Below are 20,839 nucleotides of genomic sequence, written 5' to 3'. Positions count from 1 at the left end.
AAAAATATCTTCATGGAACATGATCTTTGCTTAATGTCCTAATGATTTTTGGCATAAAAGAAAAATCTATAATTTTGACTTATACAATGTATTTTTGGCTATTGCTATAAATATATCCTAGCGACTTAAGACTGGTTTTGTGGTCCAGGGTCACATATTAGTGTTAATTTTAGTTAGGTTCACATCTGACTTTTTGAACAAAATATAATTTAAAGATATTGTAAAATACATGTTATAAATGTATTGTTATATAACATATAGATTTTTTAAAGAGTAGGCTACATTAACCACACCGTTAAAAAAATTCAAGCGGTTTCAACTAATTATTATTTTGTAACTAGTTCCACAGAAATTTTACGTTAAGTCAATTTTCAGACTTCAAAGTGTTATCTGAATTGTTATTTTTTGGTTGGCTCAACCGTTAGTGAACTAGTTTTATAGTCATGTTATATCAATTAAAACTTACTCTGTTTTTTTATGTTAACTCAACTAAGATTTATTATTTGGGCATCATAAGAAATTGCTGGCGAACTACATATTTTTAGAGTTTAACAAAATTATTAAAAATGATTAACTGGTGTTTATCAATCACTAAAAACACAATTTACAACACATAATAGCTTTTATTTAATAACAATCTCCATCCATTTATAACATTTTTCATACAAACTAAACATACAGGAATGAAGAAAAAAAGTCTTGGATGGCCTAAGCGTCAGTAAATTAACAGCAAATTTTCATTTTTGGGTGAACTATCCCTTTAAAGCTCAAGTCGACAAACATTAGATCTGTAATACAACTGCAAAATTCTGTTTAAACTTTATTTAAAGAACTAACAAAAACTAAACAAGCTAAACAAAATGTTAGCAAGCAAACACTTAAAAATATTATTACTGTTCACAATTACATCTTTAATATGAGGCAGAAGTCAAAAAAAAAAAGTATATAAAACAAATCAAGTTGCCTTTTTTATATAGTGCTTTATACAATACTGATCGTGTCAAAGCAGCTTTACAGAGTCAAACAGGAAAATAGTTTGTCATAATGCAAGAGGACATTAACAAGTCATTTTTCCAGTTAAAGTCAGTTCATTGGTGATTCAGTGTTGACATCATCCAGTTCAGATCTCTTCCAATAGTGTCTGTGCAATCAGCCAAGCGTCCTCATATAAGCAAGCCAAAGGCGACAGCAGCAAGGACCCAAAACTCCATCGGTGACAGAAATTGAGAAGAAAACCTTGGGAGAAACCAGGCTCAGTTGGGGGGCAGTTCTCCTCTGGCCAGACGAAACCAGCATGGTGTGGTTTAATTCTAGGCTGCAACACAGGTCAGATTGAGCAGAGGACTCGTCTGGTTCTCGTGGTCTTGTCCCGATGGCCAACGAGGTCTTTAGAGGGATCTGTCTCTGGAGCTCATCTAGCTGACATGGTCTCCGCTGACATTCAGGGCTGTCGAGGTCGTCTCTAGGTTCTGATCCACCATCTGATCTGGATTCAGACTGGATCTGGTGGCTACGGTGACCTCAGAATAAGAAAGAAACAGACTAATATTAGCATAGATGCCACTGAGAACAGTAAAGCACATTATAATTGTAGTAAAAACTCTAAACATTTACACATATTACCTGGAATGAAAACAATAAACTCCTAGTCTTGAAAGTACACACAGTATGTAGTTGCAGTGGAGCGGTCTGGTCACGAGCCAGTGTTTGGTGCCTTGGAAGAACTGACTGGGTTGCATCCATAGACTGTAAAAACAAAAATTGACGTAGTGTCCGTGACGTCACCCGTAGGTTTCTAAAGAGCATTTTTGAAGCTCAAAGTGGGTGGAGACAGCCGTCGCCATCTTGGCATCGTGTCACTCCCGGATAATCGAAAATGGGTAAAAAGGGGGGACGTGGGTGGAGCTGGTTGCTGAAACCACACCCGCCAAGCGCGACAGTGGTGACAGCAGCGGCAATCCACCTGTCATTCAAGTGGCCACGCCCTTAATTATGCAGAACTTTAAGGCTTGATATAATTTAAACGGAAGAGTTATAAAACAAATCACCCCCCTCACAGTTGTCATGAAGGGCAAAATTACCTATATAGACTAAAATAATTTTTTGTACCAGGCTGTAAACATGTTTTTTTCTGCTGTAAAGTTGGGCATCTTAACATGGGGAGTCAATGGGACTGACTCCCTTTTGGAGCCAGCCTCTAGCGGCCAGCCGATGAATTGCAGTTTTAGTCACTTCCGTGTTGGTTTCAAGAGAGAGAGCGGGAGGTTGCTGCTTGGTTGCATCTGAAATCTTGCAATGATGACAAAGCACCAATGAAACCTTTGGCCACACCCTGATGGTTAATCCGCCCCGTTTGAAAAGAGCGACATTTCACCGTGGCTTGTTGTTAGTCACGTTTAATGTCGTCTTTTTACTTCACAGGACAATTGCAAAAGTTTACACACGCAAAAACCCATTCAACACGCCCATGTTAACTTAAAATAAGCGCATTACTGTGGTTTACATTAAATTACACGTTTCGTAGATTTCGGTTAACGTTGGTCGTATTAAGCATAACGGTTTATAAAAGAGAGAAAGACCACGCAATCTCTTCATATCTTTTCACGGCACAGAAGCACAAAAATATCATACAACATGACAAAATTAGCTACAATTCATTATAGTAACACAGTTTTTGACATTAAGTGTTTTATGGATTAAACAAGGTGAAAGACTATTCTCTTCACTTAAATTTCCGTCAGACATAGGCTATACAACGCTTATTCGACGTTTTTATATATGTTGTACGTTTGTGTATAAATATATACGTTTTAAATAAAACATTTACACCTTTTAAATGTACGTTTTGATTCAGTCTAACATTAAGTAACGTACAAACATTTATTCAGTTCCACTTGACTTAACGTTACCTGACGCCTGAAATTGACATACACTGTCTTACATCCACTTTTGTTTTTCTCGTCCAAAAAAATAACATTTATTTACTGGAACTTACCGGACGCGTGAACTTGACAAGATGGCGGCGCTGTTTCTCCCGCGAAATCACTCAGGCTCGTGCACGTGCAGAATGATCTCTGGATTTGTTTTTATTAGTTTAGTCAACATTTAGCATTCTGAATGTTGACTGGATTTGAAAATAACCATTCATTTAATGTTTTTAAAATATATTTGTGCAGACTTAATAAAATATGTCTTCTCAAATAAGTCCAAGCAATAAAATTAGTTGAAAAATTGCCCTTCTAACATTTTGTTAATTGGATTTTTTACAGTGCGTGAAATCATTATAATAATCATTATAACAACAATAACAACCTCCATTAAAGATTCCCACATAACAATTAAAAGTTTTTTTTTTCGACAATAACTGTCCAAAATGTGTTGAAAATATTTTGCTTATATATTATTATTTATGTTTATATTTTTTTATGTGTAATAAAATATTTTAAAGTTGTCTTATATAAAGCAACACATTTTTCTATACTGTTTTGGCAGTTTCCATCTTTAAAACATTTTTGTTAAATGGGAGCTTTTAATAGGCTATTAATGGAGATTGTTGTCGTTTTTATTTTATTAATTTTATACACACATACTGTATGTATGTGTGTGTGTGTGTATATATATATATATATATATATATATATATATATGGGTAGTTGAAGTATCAATGTGTCTTATGGTGTGACGGAAAAAAAATGTAAAAACAAAAAACTAACATTGAAGATAAACCTCCCTCGTGCTATTTGAACTTTTTTTTTTCTACATTTTTGCTATGTCACACCTATAGGACACAGTCTTTTATTTGTCAGCTACCATATATACATATATAGTTTTTTTTCAGATGGTTATAAGTATTGGCTGTTTGTTCATCGTGCGTGATCACGTACATCATCATCACACTTGTTTGTTTGTATGCGAGTGAAGGAGCCGCTGCTGCTGTGGAGCTCCATCAGGAAGCAGCAGAGTTTGTTTAAATAAAGGTGTGTATGGCTGTAAATGCTCCTTCAACTCTAATGACACACTTTCTGTCTGTTAGATGAACAATGACTCTTGTTTTACACGTAGCAAACATCCACCCGCGATATCAGCGGCACCGAATCTCACTGTAAGTGTCATCAGGAGGAAAAGTGCAGGTAAGTGCATTATACAAAGCTTAAACGAGCAGTTTATGAAATATTGTGACGCTAACTGAACCCATAAACAGTCCGAGTCGATCTAGTAATACAGTAATAGAGAGTGATGCAGGAAAACGAAACTCTGCACCGATCATCACTGCAGCGTTATTAACGGCTCTGCGTCGCGTTCGCCTCGATTCACATGAAAACATACTATTGTGTTGCGATTATTATGATTGTAAACGCGCATCTGCGTCGAGTTTCGCAAGACATCCACGTTTTTATGTTGGAAAATGGCTGCACATGAACAGCTAAAAGCGCCCACGTCTTTCTGAAAGGATCTCTACTGTTGTTCTGCACTCGATTAACAGCAGGGCAAGATTTATGGCGTGAAAGTGAGTGGCGTGGCTTAGCGGTTCACTGGGCAGCGAGTTGTTAGAGGAAGGTGTCAAAGTCGAGCCTCGTTTACAGTGACAGGGTTCACGGCTCGCCGCTAGCTGGCAGTCTGAGCACAAGTGTGACCCTGGACCACAAAACCAGTCAGAAGGGTCACTTTTTTGAATTTGAGATTTATACATCATCTCCATTGATGTATGGTTTGTTATGATATGACAATATTTGGCTGAGATACAACTATTTAAAAATCTGGAATCTGAGGGTGCAAAAAAATCTAAATACTGAGAAAATCGCCTTTAAAGTTGTCCAAATTAAGTTCTTAGCAATGCATATTACTAATCAATAATTCAGCTTTGATATATTTACAGTAGGAAATTTACAAAATATATTCATGGAGCATGATCTATCCTAATGATTTTTGGCATACAAGAAAAATTGATAATTTTGACCCATACAATGTATTTTTGGTAGTGCTGGGCAACGATTAATCGCGATTAATCGCATCCAAAATAAAAGTTTTTGTGTACATAATATATGTGTGTGTATTGTGTGTATTTATTATGTATATATGAATACACACCCATGTATGTATATATTTAAGAAAAATGTGTTATGATTATATATTAAATATATTTATATATCATATAAATTATATTAATAAATATATACATGTAAATACATGTAAATCTTTTCAAAATATATACTGTATGTGTGTGTCTTTATATACACATAATAAATATACACAGTACACACAGATATATTATATAAACAAAAACTTTTATTTTGGATGCGATTAATCGCGATTAATCGTTGCCCAGCACTAATTTTTGGCTATTGCTACAAATAAACCCGTGCTATTTATGACTGGTTTAGGGTCACAAATGATGTTTATTTCCAGATACAATTAAGATATCCTTTTGTTTTGAACGCATCATATCAATAAGATTGACGATTATCAATATATATTAAACTCAGTCAGGATGCAGATCATTTCTGAAGCCCATTTCCGCTACAGAAAAAAAAAACATTGTTGTGAGATTTAAAAACAAAACAAACTTATGACATAAAAAGTCGACATTTTTAGAAAACAATTATGACAAAACGATTATGACTATCTAATAACTGTTACTTAGAATCTCAAAATTTCTTCGTTTTGTCATATTTATGAGTTTTTATTTTGGAATTTTATATTAGTTTATATTATTTTGACTTTCTGTCTCATAGTAATAGCTCAGCATGATACTTTAGACATTTTGTTAAGATTGTCTTTTATCTAAAAAAATTTTTTATCTTACAATTATGACTTTATCTTATAATTTTGTGGTGTCATAACTATTTATGTCATAATTACAACTTTTTATCTCATAATTACGACTCACAATTTTGAGAATTATGACATTTTCAAAATTATGAAGTACCAAAAAATGATGCTTAGGTAAATCGTTGTTATGATATAAATTATGACATAAAAAGTCAAAATTGTTATGAAAACTCATAATTATGACATAAAAACAAGTTTTTGACCTTTTTATCTAATAATTGTGACTTTTTATCTCAGAATTTCTAATTTTATGCCACAATTTCGACTAATAATATCATAATTATGACTTTTTATCTCGTAAGACTTTGTCTGGTAATTTTGGCTTAGTTACTATTTGTGATAATTGACACTCTATCTCAAAATTTCAACTTTTGAATCTCATTATTATGATTTAACGTCTCATAATTTTGACTTTTGATGCCATAATTCAGATTCTCCATGTTTTTCCCCCCGTGAGGTGTAAATGGGCTTCTAGGGAATCCTGTTTTTCCACATTTCTCTCCAAACTGGGAGACTTTTTGTCAGTTTGCATTAAAGCCAGAGGAGCATTTATGTAACTGTACTTTTCTCTGTCTGTACTGCACAGTTACCAAAGACAGTCATCATGGCACACGGGTCTCCTGAGGGCTATTTGGAGTCAGAGCTCACCTGTCCCATCTGTCTCCATCTCTTCCTCGACCCGGTCACTCTTCCCTGTGCTCACAGTTTCTGCCTGGTTTGTCTGGAAACACCAGAGAGGGACAAAACTTCTGGATTTGATCAAGTACTTTGTTGCCCAGTGTGTGGACAGGAACATCTCAGCCCAGAGTCCCTGCCGAGAAACATCAAACTAAAACAGATAGTTGAGAGCTACAAAGCCAACAGCATCAGTGCTGAACTTCAATCCGGTGCAGAAGACACGATAATCAATGACCAGCCATCTTCAGAAGACGCTGATGTGTGCACATCCACAGATTCTGGGAAAAGCTCTCTTGTGGAGAATGAAACCAATGAACGGAGTTCTAGACTGAATCCCGTCATAACTAGTCTTCAAGAAAAGCTCACTCTAGTAGATGATCTGGCGAATAAGGAAAAGGCCAGAGAGGCTGCGGTTAAAGCAGCACACGCAGATCTGAGGAGAGATGTGAGCAGCGTATTGGAGGAGATCGCAGAGCTGGTGAAGACCTACAACTCGACTGCTTTGAAGCTTCTGGAGGCCGAGTTGAGACCCAGAGAAGATGCTGTTGGGAAAAGAGTGCGAATGCTGTCTGACCTCCAGAAGCCGCTGAGATCCGCTGAACTTCAGCTCAACACGTTAACGGACGAGACGGACGACGCTTGTTTTATTGACGGAGTCCGAGACGTCGAGAACCAGGTTTCCAGCTTGACCCTGGAGCCTTTGCAGGAGTTCTCAAGCGATCTGGAATTATCCAGCAGTTTGAAGAAAGTCTGCGAGAAGATCGAGCACCAAAACACCCAACTCCGTCTCGGACTTGGATCCGCTCAGCGGGCCTTACGTGTCGTTCTCAACCCATCCGAGGTCACCTTCGACCCCGATACCATCCATCCCAGCCTGGTCTTATCTGAAGACCTTAAAACGGTGTCTTTTAGCGTAGCCAAGCAGCCGTATCCGGCCAGTTCTCAGAGGTTTTCCAGTTTCTTCCAGGCTTTGAGCTCCCAGAGCTTCGTCCGAGGAGAACATCTCTGGAACTTCCAGGCTGAAGGCTGTCCTTGGGTTTTGGCCGTGTGTTACGGCGATCTGCCTAGATCTGGTTCTGGTAGCGGTCTGGAGAGCAGCTCTGGATCCTGGTGCCTCATGTACTGTGATAACCTTCTGCGGGCGTACGAGAAAGGAAAGGACACGCCGCTTAGACGTACGCCGTCTCTGAAGAGAATGGAGATACACCTCAGCTTTAGTAGTGGCACTTTAGCATTTTACAGCATTAGCGATGTGAGTGGAGATAAAACTCATCTGCACACTTTTAAAGTCAGCTTCACGCACCCGGTGTATCTGGCTGTAAGGATGATGTCCGGTCAACCCAAAGCACACATAACTCTCAACTAGCGTTTGAAGAAACCCACTTGTTTCTGCACTGCTTTCACCTTATGCAACAAATTGCTTAAATAATTTCTTAGACCTTATTCATCCGTTCTTATCCTGTTGTCATAATGTTACGACGCAATACGTCATTAATGTTCACTTATGCATTGAATGCAATGATTGTCACTTGCATTCTGTTTGCAGTATTTAATTTGATCATATGCAGTGTTCCTCGGTTCATGTGTTAGGCATGTGATGTTGCATTTAAGCATGTGACATTTGTTTAACTTCAATAATACAAGACCATATTACATTTTAAAACGTTTCTAATTCTGTTTCTATGCTGTGTTTTACTTTTAACATGTGTATTAATACTTGTTTCTGTCTAAATTTAAATAAAACAGTAGAATCGACCTTTTTTCTAAGTACTGCATTATACTGTAATATTTTTTTTTACTAGTTTTTTATTTTAATATTTTTTTTTATTTTGAAGGGTTGCCTACATGGCTGCCATCGACTTCGGAAGGGCGATTAGGCTTTTATTTTGAAGTGTCAAGACTGGTCTTCGGTGTCGTTTTTATTTTATATAAATTACAATTTTAGTGTGCTTTATTATAATCTCAAAAAAAAAAAAACTTTTGTTAATAGTATTTTGGTACTAATAAAACATAGATGTGCATTATTTTTATTAATAATTTTTAAATGTAAGTAATATAAAACAAGTGCAAATCAAAGCAATATCAACACATTTCAAAAGTGAAATGAAATTAAGCTACAGTACAGCATAAGCTATCACTGTAGCAAGTACAGGTACACAAATATGTATTTAGTGGTTTCTTTGAGTCTTTTATTGTGAAAGGTTTCATAGATGGCGGCCATCTTTGATACGATAACGCATTCACGCCGACTTTTATCTGACAAGCGAATCGCGACTGACGCATCAGTTTCATTCCGCCTGTAAACAACAAGCCACAGACACACCGACGAAAGTTATTATGCCTCAACTAATAACTTATGATCACATTAATACTGAAGCGCACCGGCTCTGATCTGAGATCATCAACAGTTAAAGGTGAGCTGTGTTTTTGAGGTTTATCAGCTGATATATCCGCGCGCTGTGTGCGAAATGTGGAATATGATGCATTACAATATAAACATATCGCACTCGTGCAGTAAACATACAGAAGATTCTCGTTCACTGACGCTTTATGCTTGTGTTTGGATCAGTGTGTGTTGTTTTTGATCACATTTTGATGTGAGTGTGTTATGTAACGTCATATCTGTGTAAATACACACACATTCCAGCGGAGAAACTTTGTTACCTTTCGTGCGTTCGAAACATTCCGATCTCTTACAAAATGTAACATTTTTTAAAAATAAATAAATGGATTTGAAAATGTTTGTGATGCCTGATTTAAGCCAGTCAGTGGGGTTGCAATTTTAATATTATTTATATAATATTACAGCGTTTATTAAGTTTTAATTGGTGTTTATTTTATATATTTTTAACTTTAGTAATTATTATTATTAGTTTTTTTTTTTTTTAAACATTTCTGTCTAGCTTTAATTTTTTTATTTCCTTAAACATATTTTTATTTCAGTTAGTTGCCAAGGCAACATTTCTCATTTTTAAATGTTAAAGTTCTTTTCATGTTCAACTATTGTGTTTTTGTGTTATATTGACACGGTTGGGAATCTAATCTTCTGCATTTTTTTTATTGTCAACTCCTATAAATCTGTGCTTTACATGCGAATAAGTTGCTTGTATGTTATATATGTTTGTATATCGTATGAGTGTAAACTGAAGGGGTTGTGTGTTTTGCAGAGGTTTAATCCAGAATGCTGGAGACTGTGACTGATGTAGTAAGTTTGCTCCATTATGCCAACACCAGTGTGTTTCCCACCACGGACAACAGCTCTGAATTCATCCCCGACCATGAGAACAACATCACCAAACCACACAAATGCCTGCAGATCCTGTACGACGACATCGGACACTCCAGGTACGTTTTCCATTGATGTATGGTTTGTTAGGATCGGACAATATTTGGCTGAGATGCAACTATTTGAAAACCTGGAATCTGAGGGTGCAAAAACATCAAAATATTGAGAAAATAGCCTTTAAAGTTGTCCAAATGAAGTTCTTAGCAATGCATATTACTAATCAAAAATGAAGTTTATATATTTGTGGTAGGAAATTTACAAAATATCTTCATGGAACATGATCTTTACTTAATATCCTAATGATTTTTGTCATAAAAGAAAAATCGATAATTTTGACCCATACAATCAATGTATTGCTGGCTATTGCTACAAATCTGTGCTGGTTTTGTGCTCCAGGGTCACATATGTGTCCTTATTACTATTATATGGTATGTGCAATGCATGTCTGATATATGGAGTTGCTGTAAATTTGCAAGTAGTTTTTTCAGTTTATTTAAGCGACGGGTCAAGGATTTGTGATTTCATGTCGTTTTATTTTGCATTTCTGTGTGCTGAAACTGACTGCAGTTTTCATCTGGGCTCTTTGCCATGTTTGAACGCCTGAATGCATTTAGTTTTTGAGCTGATATACTGAAGAGTATTTCTCAGATACAGATGATCTTGTGTTGGATCTAACAGTAGACGCTTGTGTGAGGCGTGAAATGTGATTTTAGCACTGGATGATTTTTACAACATGAGCTTTCAGTTCTGCTTTCGGTTTTGTGCTTGTAGTGACTCTATCAAACGGGACTGTCCTCTGTAATTTTATTAAAAGTCACATCTGGTTCTCCTGGGACAGTTGGGTTTTTGTGTTCCTTTGAGGACGTTTGTGTTGGTGAGCTCAGAATAGTTTTGCGTGTCTTTAAGAGGATGTCATGGCTCTTCAGAGACAGGAGATGTTTTGTGCTTCTCATGACAACTTCCTCTCCTTGTTGTTTTATAATGATAAATCAGCAAATTACGTAGAAAGAAAAACAGTAGGTCTATTGTTTTTGGTTATCTATTGTATGTTGTAAGTGAACTTCAGAGAAAAACATTTTCAGACTTCACCAAAAATGAAACTTTGACAAACTAATATTCTCATTATTACATTTTTTATTTTTATTAAACTATTAAACTTTCAAAAGTTTAGTGTCAGTAAGATTTGTTTAAAAGAAGTCTCTTCTGCTTTCCAAGGCTGCATTTATTTGATCAAAACAAAAACATTAATATTGTGAAATATTGTTATAGTTTATATAATATTTTAAACTGTGATGCGCAGCTGAATTTTCAGCATCATTACTCCAGTCTTCAGTGTCACATGATTCTTCAGAAATCATAATAATATGCTGATTTGCTGCTCAAGAAACATTTCTGATTATTATCAATGTTGAAAACAGTTGTGCTGCATAATATTTCTGTGGAAACCGTGATGCATTTTATTTTTCAGAAATCACAGATGAACACAAAGTTCAAAAGAACAGCATTTATTTGAAATATAAATCTTTTGTTACATTATAAATGTCTTTACATTTTTACAATGCAATGTGTCCTTGCTGAATTTTTTTTTTAATTGTTTATTTCTTTAAAATTTTAAAAAGGTTACTGACCCCAAACTTTTGATTGATAATGTATAAGTTGTCTCAAAACAGGTTGATATACAGAATTAGACATTAGACCGGTTGCAAACATTATATAAACAAATAATTCCCTAATACCTTTCATTAGTGAGTTTGGTTTTATATGTTTATTGGAAGTTCTTCATTAAATAAAGCTTAAAATTGAGCTTCATTGACTGCAGGTGCTACATGTGTATGCTGGTATAAACCTATGAAAGTTACATTTATATCTTTTTGTTTTTATGAAGAGAACTTGTTGAAGAGGAAAATTAGCCTCAAACCTTTTTTTTTTTTTTGTAAGATTTCTTTTAGCTATTTTTTTTATTTTTTTATTAATTTATTTTTTTCATTTCAGTTTTAAGACTTCAGCTTAAACTTTTTGTTTTGGTTCCCAGGAGTTGTTTGTGTGGATAAATAGGTGCTTTCCATCACAGCATGAAAAGTTGAAATTCCAGTTTTAGATGTGTGTGTGTGTGTGTGTGTGTGCTGTTTTTGTGAAAAGTCAGGACATAGATGTGTATAATGACAAAGGTAAGACAGGTATTACAAGGTGAAGGTGACATCTCAGGACATTGACCCATGTCCCCACTTTTCAAAACGCTTATAAATCACACAGAATGAGGTTTTTTTGGGGAAAGTTGAAATGCACAGTCTCCTGTAAGGGGTAGGTTTAGGTGTAGGGTTGGTGTAGGGCAATAGCACATACAGTAAATACAGTATAAAAACCATTACGCCTATGGAGAGTCCCCACTTTTCACAAAAACGAACGTGTGTGTCTGTGTGTGTGTGTCTGTGTCTGTGTCTGTGTGTGTGTCTGTGTCTGTGTGTGTGTGTGTGTGTCTGTGTGTCTGTGTGTGTGTGTGTCTGTGTCTGTGTGTGTGTGTGTGTGTACGGTCTAGTATTGTAGTAATAAACGGCTGGTTTCTGTGCTGTTTAATCTAAACATGTTTAATTAACACCGTGCCACAGTTGTAAAGCTCTGTTTTGGTCTGATTCGTAACTCTTCGTCTCTGTTTCTCCGTCAGGGTTCGGTACTGGGACTTGATGCTGCTCGTCCCAAACGTGGCTTTCCTGGTCTTCCTGATGTGGAAGCTTCCTTCTGCTCGCGCTAAGATCCGTCTGACCTCCAGCCCCATATTCGTGGCGTTTTACATACTGGTAAGCAGCAGCGCGTCCCGTGTGAGCTGAAGATTTGCATGCAGTGGGAGTTTCTGCTGTGCTGTGCTGCTCAGGTTTGCTCTGACAGACTCTTTCTCTCGCGCCGCGCAGGTGTTTGTGGTGGCGGCTGTAGGAATCACACGAGCCATCGTCTCCATGACCGTCAGCACATCCAGCTCCGCCACACTCATAGACAAGGTGAAAACACACAAAACATCTCAGTGAGGACTTCACACTGACTTCTGTGATCTTGAATTAATTGGTAAAATAAGTATTGAAAACGTCACCATTTTTCTCAGTAAATATATTTCTAAAGGTGCTGTTGACATGAAATTTTCACCAGATGTTGGTAACAACCCAAGCAATCCATACATACAAAGACAATAAAACAAATAAGTTCAGAAATGAAGTTAAGTGGAATGACGCAGGGAAAAAGTATTGAACACATGAAGACAGTGAGGTGCAAAAAGGCATGGAAAACCAAGACGCCAGCTGAAATCTATCAGTGATTAGAAAGCAATCCTGCCTTTCGTCAGTGGAAATAAATATTAGCTGCTTCAGTCCCAACACCTACAGTACCAGGATGATGAAGATGAAACAAGGGTGACAATGATCCCAAACACAGCCAAGGTAACTCTCGATTGGTTTCAGAGAAAGAAAATAAAGCTGCTAGAACGGCCAGCCAATCAATCCAATATAAAATAAGAATTAAAGCTCAGAGTTCATAGAAGAGGCCACAGAACCTTCAAGATTTGAAGAATGAGCCAAAATCACACCCGAGCAATGCATGCCACTAGTTTCTCCTACAGGAGACGTCTTGAAGCTGTCATTACCAACAGAGGCTTTTGTACAAAGTATTAAATACATTTCAGTAGTTCAATACTTTTTCTCTGTCGTTCCATTTTATTTCACAGAACTTAATTTCAGAACTTATTTGTATTGATTTCTTTGTATGTATGGATTACTTTAGTTGTTACCGACATCTGGTGAAAATTTCATGACAACAGCACCTTTAGAAATATATTTACAGGGAAACATGGTGATGTGTTCAACACTTATTTTACCCGCTGTATACAAAATCTGCATCTGAAAGCACAACTTTTTATGTTTTAAACATTTTGTGACACCACCAAAAGCTTCTGTAGACATTGCTCTGCATTTTGCTTTGTCTTGCTCTGAAAATAAATTAAGGATTAAAAACATGCAAAACACGACTTCATTATATTCCATTCTACTTATCAAATTACTATAGAAAATATTTATACTGAGAACTTTTGTGCATTAAATTGATCAAAAGTGACAGTAAAAATATTTCTAAAGTTGCAAAAGATTTCTATTTCAAATAAATGCTGTTCTTTTGATTTTTCTATTCATCAAAGAATCTTGAAATATAAAATGCATTACGGTTCCCACAAAAATATTGTGCAGCACAACTGTTTTCAACATTGATAATAATCAGAAATGTTTCTTGAGCAGCAAATCAGCATATTAGAATGATTTCTGAAGGATCATGTGACACTGAAGACTGCAGTAATGATGCTGAAAATTCAGCTGTGCATCACAGAAATAAATTATAATTTACAATATATTCAAATAGAAAACAGCTAATTTAAATTCTAATAATATTTCATACTTTTACTGGTTTTGCTGTGTTTTGATCAAATAAAGGCAGCTTTGGTGAGCAGAAGATACTTCTAAAAACATTAACGAATCTTACCAACATCAAAGTTTTAAACAGTAGTCTATTTATTGAAACGAGATAATCAGTGAGAAGTTAACGTGGAGCAACTTATTATGTTGATGGATTTTAAAAACATTTATAAACAAACATATATTACAATAACGTGACTGATGAATTGCTCATAATAAGAGCAGGAGCATGAATTAAGAAAGTAAGCATAGTCTGTTCTGAAGTCATGTTGGCATGCAGATATATTAGTTTTGCTGACGCTGTAATGAGTGGATTGTGAGAGGGTTGTGCTGTAATTATGATGTGAATTCATCAGTGATTTCTGTGATTACAGGTGCTTTGGGAAATCACGAGGTTCTTTTTATTGGCTATTGAGCTCAGCGTCATCATACTTGGACTGGCTTTTGGTACGTTACTGCATTGTGTTTGTTTCAGATCTCAAATGTGATTCTGTTTCTTATTAAAAAAATCTAATTTTTCAAATGGGTGAAAATTCAATTTCACAATAAAATCACAATATTAACAATTTTTTGTTGTCATTTTAATTTTAAGTTTCACTAATTAAATTATGTACTTTTATTTAATTTTTATTATACGTAATTTTTTTTTAAATTTAGCTTAATTTTAGTTTTTGTAATTGTATTAATTTTAGTGAGTTGAACTCACTAAAATATATATATATATATAAATATAAATATAAACGTTTTTTTTTTTGTCTAATATTTTATATTTTAATTTTATTTCAGCTGTATTTCAATTATTGAAATTTTTGAATTTTTAATGTTATTTTTTTATTTATTTTTTTAAGTTATGCTATAGTTTAGGAATAATGAGAATTGGTCCCTAAAATAAAGTGTAACACTTTTTGTTTTTTTTGCCGTTTTAGTTGACAAAAGCAACACTAGTGACAGTGATTTCCATGTGTTCTAAATGTACCTGTTGCATTGTAACTTGCTGTGCAAACAAAGGGTCTTTTAGTGTGTGCTGCACTTCCTGTTAAAGTGTCGTGTTTGCTGATTGTGTTTGCTCAGGCCATCTGGAGAGCAAGTCCAGCATCAAGCGTGTGTTGGCCATCACTGCGGTCCTGTCTCTGGCTTACTCCATCACACAGGTGTGTTATACAACAGCCGTTCATTACATATTTATACGTGACCCTGGAGCACAAAAGCAGTCATAAATAGCACGGGTTTATTTGTAGCTATAGCCAACAATACATTGTATGGGTCAAAATGATCAATTGTTCTTTTATGCCAGAAATCATTAGGATATTAAGTAAAGATCATGTTCCATGAAGATATTTTGTAAATTTCCTACCGTGAATATATCAAAACTTAATTCTTGATTAGTAATATGCATTGCTAAGAACTTCATTTAGACAACTTTAAAGGCGATTTTCTCAATATTTAGATTTTTTTGCACCCTCAGATTCCAGATTTTCAAATATTGTCCAATCCTAACAAACCATACATCAATGTAAACCTTATTTATTCAGATTTCAGACGATGCATAAATCTCAATTTCAAAACATTTACCCTTACGACTGGTTTTGTGGTGCAGGGTCACATATACATGTATTACAGCAAAAATTGCTGAGTATATATCCTTAACGAAATATCTGTTGAGTTGGATGTTAATTCAGAAACCACTCTGATTAATTCAGACTCATAAATAATGAGTTTTATGTGTCGATGTTTGCAAAAACACACTTAGCTGTGATGCATTCAGTGAGTTATTGTTTTAATGCACCATCTCTTGCTCTCTCAGGGGACTCTGGAGATTCGTTTCCCAGACAAACATCTCTCCGCCAAAGACTTCAACATCTACGGCCACGGCGGGCGCCACTTCTGGTTGGCCAGTTCCTGTTTCTTTTTCCTGGTATCTAGTTAATTACTTCTCCTTTGTTATGAAACCATCTTGTGTTTATATGTTGAATTATTAATTTTTTGTTCTGCGATACAATCTGTTTTAGGTGTATTCCCTGATAGTCATTCTACCTAAAACTCCAGTCAGAGAGAGGATCTCGTTACCATGTGAGTAAGCGCAGTGTTCATCATGATTCATGTAGGAATCATTCAGACGGTTATGAATGATGTGAATGTGTTTCTGGTTCTCGTGCCGCAGCGAAGAGGGGTTTTTACGTGTATGCTGCCATCCTGTCCGTGCTCAATCTGGTTCAGGGTTTGGGAAGCGCGCTGCTCTGTGCCGACATCATTGAAGGCCTGTGGTGAGGATTCATCTCTGTCTGTCAAACCTACCCTAGTGAAAAAAAAAGTATTAAATGTATTCGAAATACACTTATTTTGTGCTAAGTATACTACAAATACATTTATGTATTTAAGTCCTACCCTGAAATTGGTATACTAAACTGGTATACTTAAATTGGAACAACTGATTTTGTGCTGAATGCACTTTAATTGTGCAGAAATAGTGCAACTACAGATATACTGAAGTTTATTTGATTGTGCTGAAGTGGAGCTATTGCAAGTATAGTTGAGGTGCACTTTAAATATCTTGCATTTAAAGACTGATATTAACAGCGATCATACACTCCTTATTAATAGTGATATTAAAACACATTTTAGGCATAATATTAAGAAATGTGCATTGTGCATTAATGAAATACTCCAAATGAAGTTGAATTATAATTTTATATCAGTGAGTTTTAATTGATATGTTAATGGATTTGGAGTATACTTAGTATGAAAAAAATGTATTTGAAATAAATTATGGCATGGTTTGTTTTTTTTGTTTTTTAAACTAGGGTATACTTTTGCACATTAACAGGTAAGCCAGTTAACAAAAATGTTAGTGTTAGATCATTTCCTAATGAAATTTTAAAGTAACATTTTGTAAACTAGTTTCATTTAAAAATTCAGTATGTATCTTTATATACATGTTATATTGAATATTTGGCAATATGTCATGCTCTTTAGACTGAAAGATGCATTTAAATAAAGCCCAAAAGGAAAAAAATTGTATTCTCTTCTAATTTACTTGTTTTTAATATATTATTGTAATGCATATAATAGACATTGTCTTATTTGCATAAAATGTGAGTGGAAATGTTGAGAAATGAATTCGGGAATTTCTTTGGTTTGTCTCGTGATTTGAGAATGCTGCAGTAATATTAGAAATACTAAAATATTTACAAAAAATATTTCTTATTAATTTGATATCATAATATTTATTTGACCTTTTTCAAAATGCTACAAATGAAATTGAAACGGATGCCAGATTATCAGAATGGTTTCAAACTGTATCTGTTCCTCTCTGTGTTTGCAGCTGTGTGGATGTGACCACATTCCTGTACTTTTCCGTCTTTGCTCCTCTGATCTATGTGACGTTCCTCAAAGGATTCTTTGGGTATGTAGATCCACCTGTGATTCAGTCACAGGATATTACAGACGCGTCAGTCGATATAGCCTCTAGACAGACTCATTCCTGCCATATTATCATGCTTTAGTTCTGCATGAGGAACTGTATTCACAGAGCAGACGAATAGGCTGCTGTGGGTTTCAACTTCCTTAAAATGCCATATTCTGTACCCTTGTAGGATTTATTTTTAATTCAGGCTGCAAAAGCATGATTGTCCATGATAAGACTGCACTAAACACCACCTTAAAGACATTACTGCCCTCAGCAAATGTGGCCAACCATCATATTATTATACAAGCTTTTACTCTTTCTGTTGAACGTCTATGGAAGTCCTTTGTGTTTGGATAGTTTTAAACAGAATTTTACAGAAATGACCCAAAAATGTGGCAAAGTTGGAGCACTTCTGATACCAAGAGAGGATAAAAGTGGTTATTTCCCTCTTCCAAACCTTTATAACTAAAAATTTGTAAAAATCCTTTTTTATTGAAGTGCAAAAAGAGACAATCATTGTGGTTTTAGATATTTTTGTACAAAATGATATATCAAATTGATGCACTTTATTTGGATGCCACTAATACTATCTGGTTTTCGTATATCAATAATTCATAGTTAACATACATAAAATCTCCTCAATAACATTAAAAGCATAAAAAGTTTACCATTATGTACTACCATTCAAAAAGTTTGTGGTCACTAAGAGTTTATCTCATTATATTGTAATTGTAATTAGGGAAACCTATTTCTTTCTGCCACATAAAAACATTCTTTGATAAATCATAATTATGACAAGTCCTGATTACGACAAAAGAAACTTTATAACTTATGAGATACAAAGTCATAGTTATGAGTCATAATTACAATACATTTTTTGAATAAGTGGGCTTCCGTAAGAGTCACATGATCCTTCAGAAATCATTCTAATATGTTGTTTTGCATTTCTGATTATTATCAATGTTGAAAAATAAATTTGTGTGGAAACCATCATACATTTTATTTTTCAGCATTCACCGATGAATAGAAAGTTCAGCATTTATCTGAAATAGAAATCTTTTGTAACATTATAAATGTCTTTGCTGCCACTTTTGATCACTTTAATGCATCCTTAATGAATAAAAGCATTAATGTATTTGAATAAACTTTTTAATGGAGGTGTATGTTTAAAAATGTGTTGAATTTTCCACCTGATCTATACGAACATCCTGTCTAAACTGCAACTATTGTAATGCTATGTTCACACACAAGACGCCAGTCATTTTTCATGCTTCCTCCTGGTTTCTCTTCAGTTCCGAGCCCAAAATCCTCTTCTCCTACAAGTCACAAATCGACGAGCCGGAAGACTCGGACGTCCACCTGCCCAACACCTCGTCCTCCGGTCTGGGCCGGAAGGATCTGGATCACGGCTCGTACTCCAGCACGCAGATCGACGGCTCCGGAGCGTATCTGGACGACGTGGTGTCGGGGCCGTTCGGCGGAGCGCACAGCATCAACAGCATCGACAGCGACCGCTGGAGGGCCATCAACGCCTGAGCACGCTTTAACACTGACAACATCTGACTCCAGCTCGTCGTGGACTGCCTTGATCAGAAACGCTTTTCCCAATCAGTGCTGTTATTTAAGATCGATTCCATTTGTATTCCATGAATTCAACATTCCTTGTGTAACACCAGTGCTCTTAATTTTACATTTGTGTGTTCGGATCTGTACTGCAAGCAACTTTATTGGACTTTGTGATGTGCATAATGTAATATATTTCTGCTGAAACCATAATCGATCGCCATTAGATGATTTCATGTTATTCTACTGATGCCAGCGAAAGATCTGCTCATGTTTTGATGCTCATAATTAGGGTTGTTTTGCACTGATTTGGCTCGTTTGCTTGCTAATTTGAAGTCTTAAGAACCCTGTAATCTACCTTGACTCTGTTCATATGCTTCATATGGGCTGAGCGTTCATCTAGAAATTTGTAAAAACATTTATTTCTCAGTGCTATATCATAGTTTTGAAAGAATTTTCTTTGGATTTTTATTTATTTTAGTTATCTGATGAATTTTGTTTTAGCCTGTCATCATTAGACTTGGGTTCAAGTCTTGAAGTGAAAGCTTAAATTGTGATCTTGACCTTTGTTCATCTTTCTAATTGATAATGAAAATGGCACCGGCTCAAGTCAGGCTTGTCTTCATGTCATTCCATGTGAGAGAAGGTGAAGATAAAGGACCATACTGGGAGAGAGAGCATGTGTGACCCACTTTGTTTTATTTGATAAAATACCACTAGTTAACTTTTTTTGGTGCACAGAGAAAAAAAAAATCTTCAATTAAATCTGGCCTGAGTAAAATGCTTGTTTCTTATTGCTTATTTCTCTTTTCTTTTTTTCTTTAAATATGATTTGAGCGTGGAGAGAAGATGTTTTATGATTAAACTGTATCTATTTAGAGATGTGTGTGGACACTCTGCCGTGTATTTTTTGTTTTGTTTTTTGCACAGTGGAATTTAAGGCAATTTAATTTTGAAGTTTTAATATTTGCACTGAAATGCCACTGTAAATGAGTTGTAATATAATCTGAAATTCAGTGCAAATTGTCATATTGCTCATACTCCATGCTTTGCTCTGCCTGTTTATTTATTTATTTTTTATATTGTAGCCTGTTATTGGAAGCATATCTCAAAGCAATCTTCAGCTTCACTGAAATGCTTTGTTAAAGATCAGGGTATTTATTATGTTTAGTCTATAGATTAAATGTTATAAAGCAAGAAATAAGAAACCATTTTAGTCAGATGAACACTGAACCTAAATCCAGCAAAGAGACTTTATTTTGAGCCACACGGACAACCGAGGACTTTTATTTTGGAACACACTTGCAGTGACGTGAGTGAAGTGATTTTCACAAGCCGGAACTCTCGACGTCACCGGATGTGAATAATTTACATTTATTCACTAAAAGAACGCTTTCTTTTATATTTGAAAAGTCTAGATAAATAAATTGTTAACACCTGTAAGAACTAAAAACATAAAATCTGAATAGATAAAATAGATTTAAAAAAAACAATAAGAGAAAAAGAAAAGGCAAAGTAAATAAATAAAATAGTATCACTACGTGCCGACCATTTAATTCAAATGTAATAAAAACATAAAAAAAAAAAAAAAAAATACTAGATTGAAAAACAATATTCAACAACAAAAATGCC

At 35.2% G+C, this 20,839-nt stretch overlaps 1 protein-coding gene across 4 annotated transcripts; it reads left to right on the top strand.

The window, feature by feature from the left end:
* The first annotated feature begins 3,857 nt into the window (after positions 1–3,857).
* On the top strand, positions 3,858–20,059 carry LOC131542736 (transmembrane protein adipocyte-associated 1 homolog). Of its 4 annotated transcripts, XM_058779681.1 has the most exons (12): positions 3,858–3,977; positions 4,063–4,130; positions 9,675–9,852; positions 12,456–12,588; positions 12,700–12,786; positions 14,613–14,685; positions 15,310–15,389; positions 16,043–16,153; positions 16,248–16,308; positions 16,400–16,502; positions 17,561–17,641; positions 18,937–20,059. In XM_058779681.1, the coding sequence occupies exons 3-12, from the start codon at positions 9,689–9,691 to the stop codon at positions 19,178–19,180; spliced, it is 1,137 nt and encodes a 378-aa protein (XP_058635664.1). In that variant the 5' UTR covers positions 3,858–3,977; positions 4,063–4,130; positions 9,675–9,688; the 3' UTR covers positions 19,181–20,059. The 4 variants fall into 4 exon arrangements, with proteins under 4 accessions (XP_058635664.1, XP_058635662.1, XP_058635665.1 ...); XM_058779682.1 differs by lacking the exon at positions 3,858–3,977 and having other exon boundaries at positions 3,989–4,130; XM_058779680.1 differs by lacking the exons at positions 3,858–3,977; positions 4,063–4,130 and adding an exon at positions 8,591–8,921 and having other exon boundaries at positions 18,937–20,057.
* Positions 20,060–20,839: the final 780 nt, after the last annotated feature.

This window comes from Onychostoma macrolepis, chromosome 06 (assembly GCF_012432095.1).
Source record: "Onychostoma macrolepis isolate SWU-2019 chromosome 06, ASM1243209v1, whole genome shotgun sequence".
NCBI lineage: Eukaryota > Metazoa > Chordata > Actinopteri > Cypriniformes > Cyprinidae > Onychostoma > Onychostoma macrolepis.
This window is presented reverse-complemented; position numbering and strand designations above follow the sequence as displayed.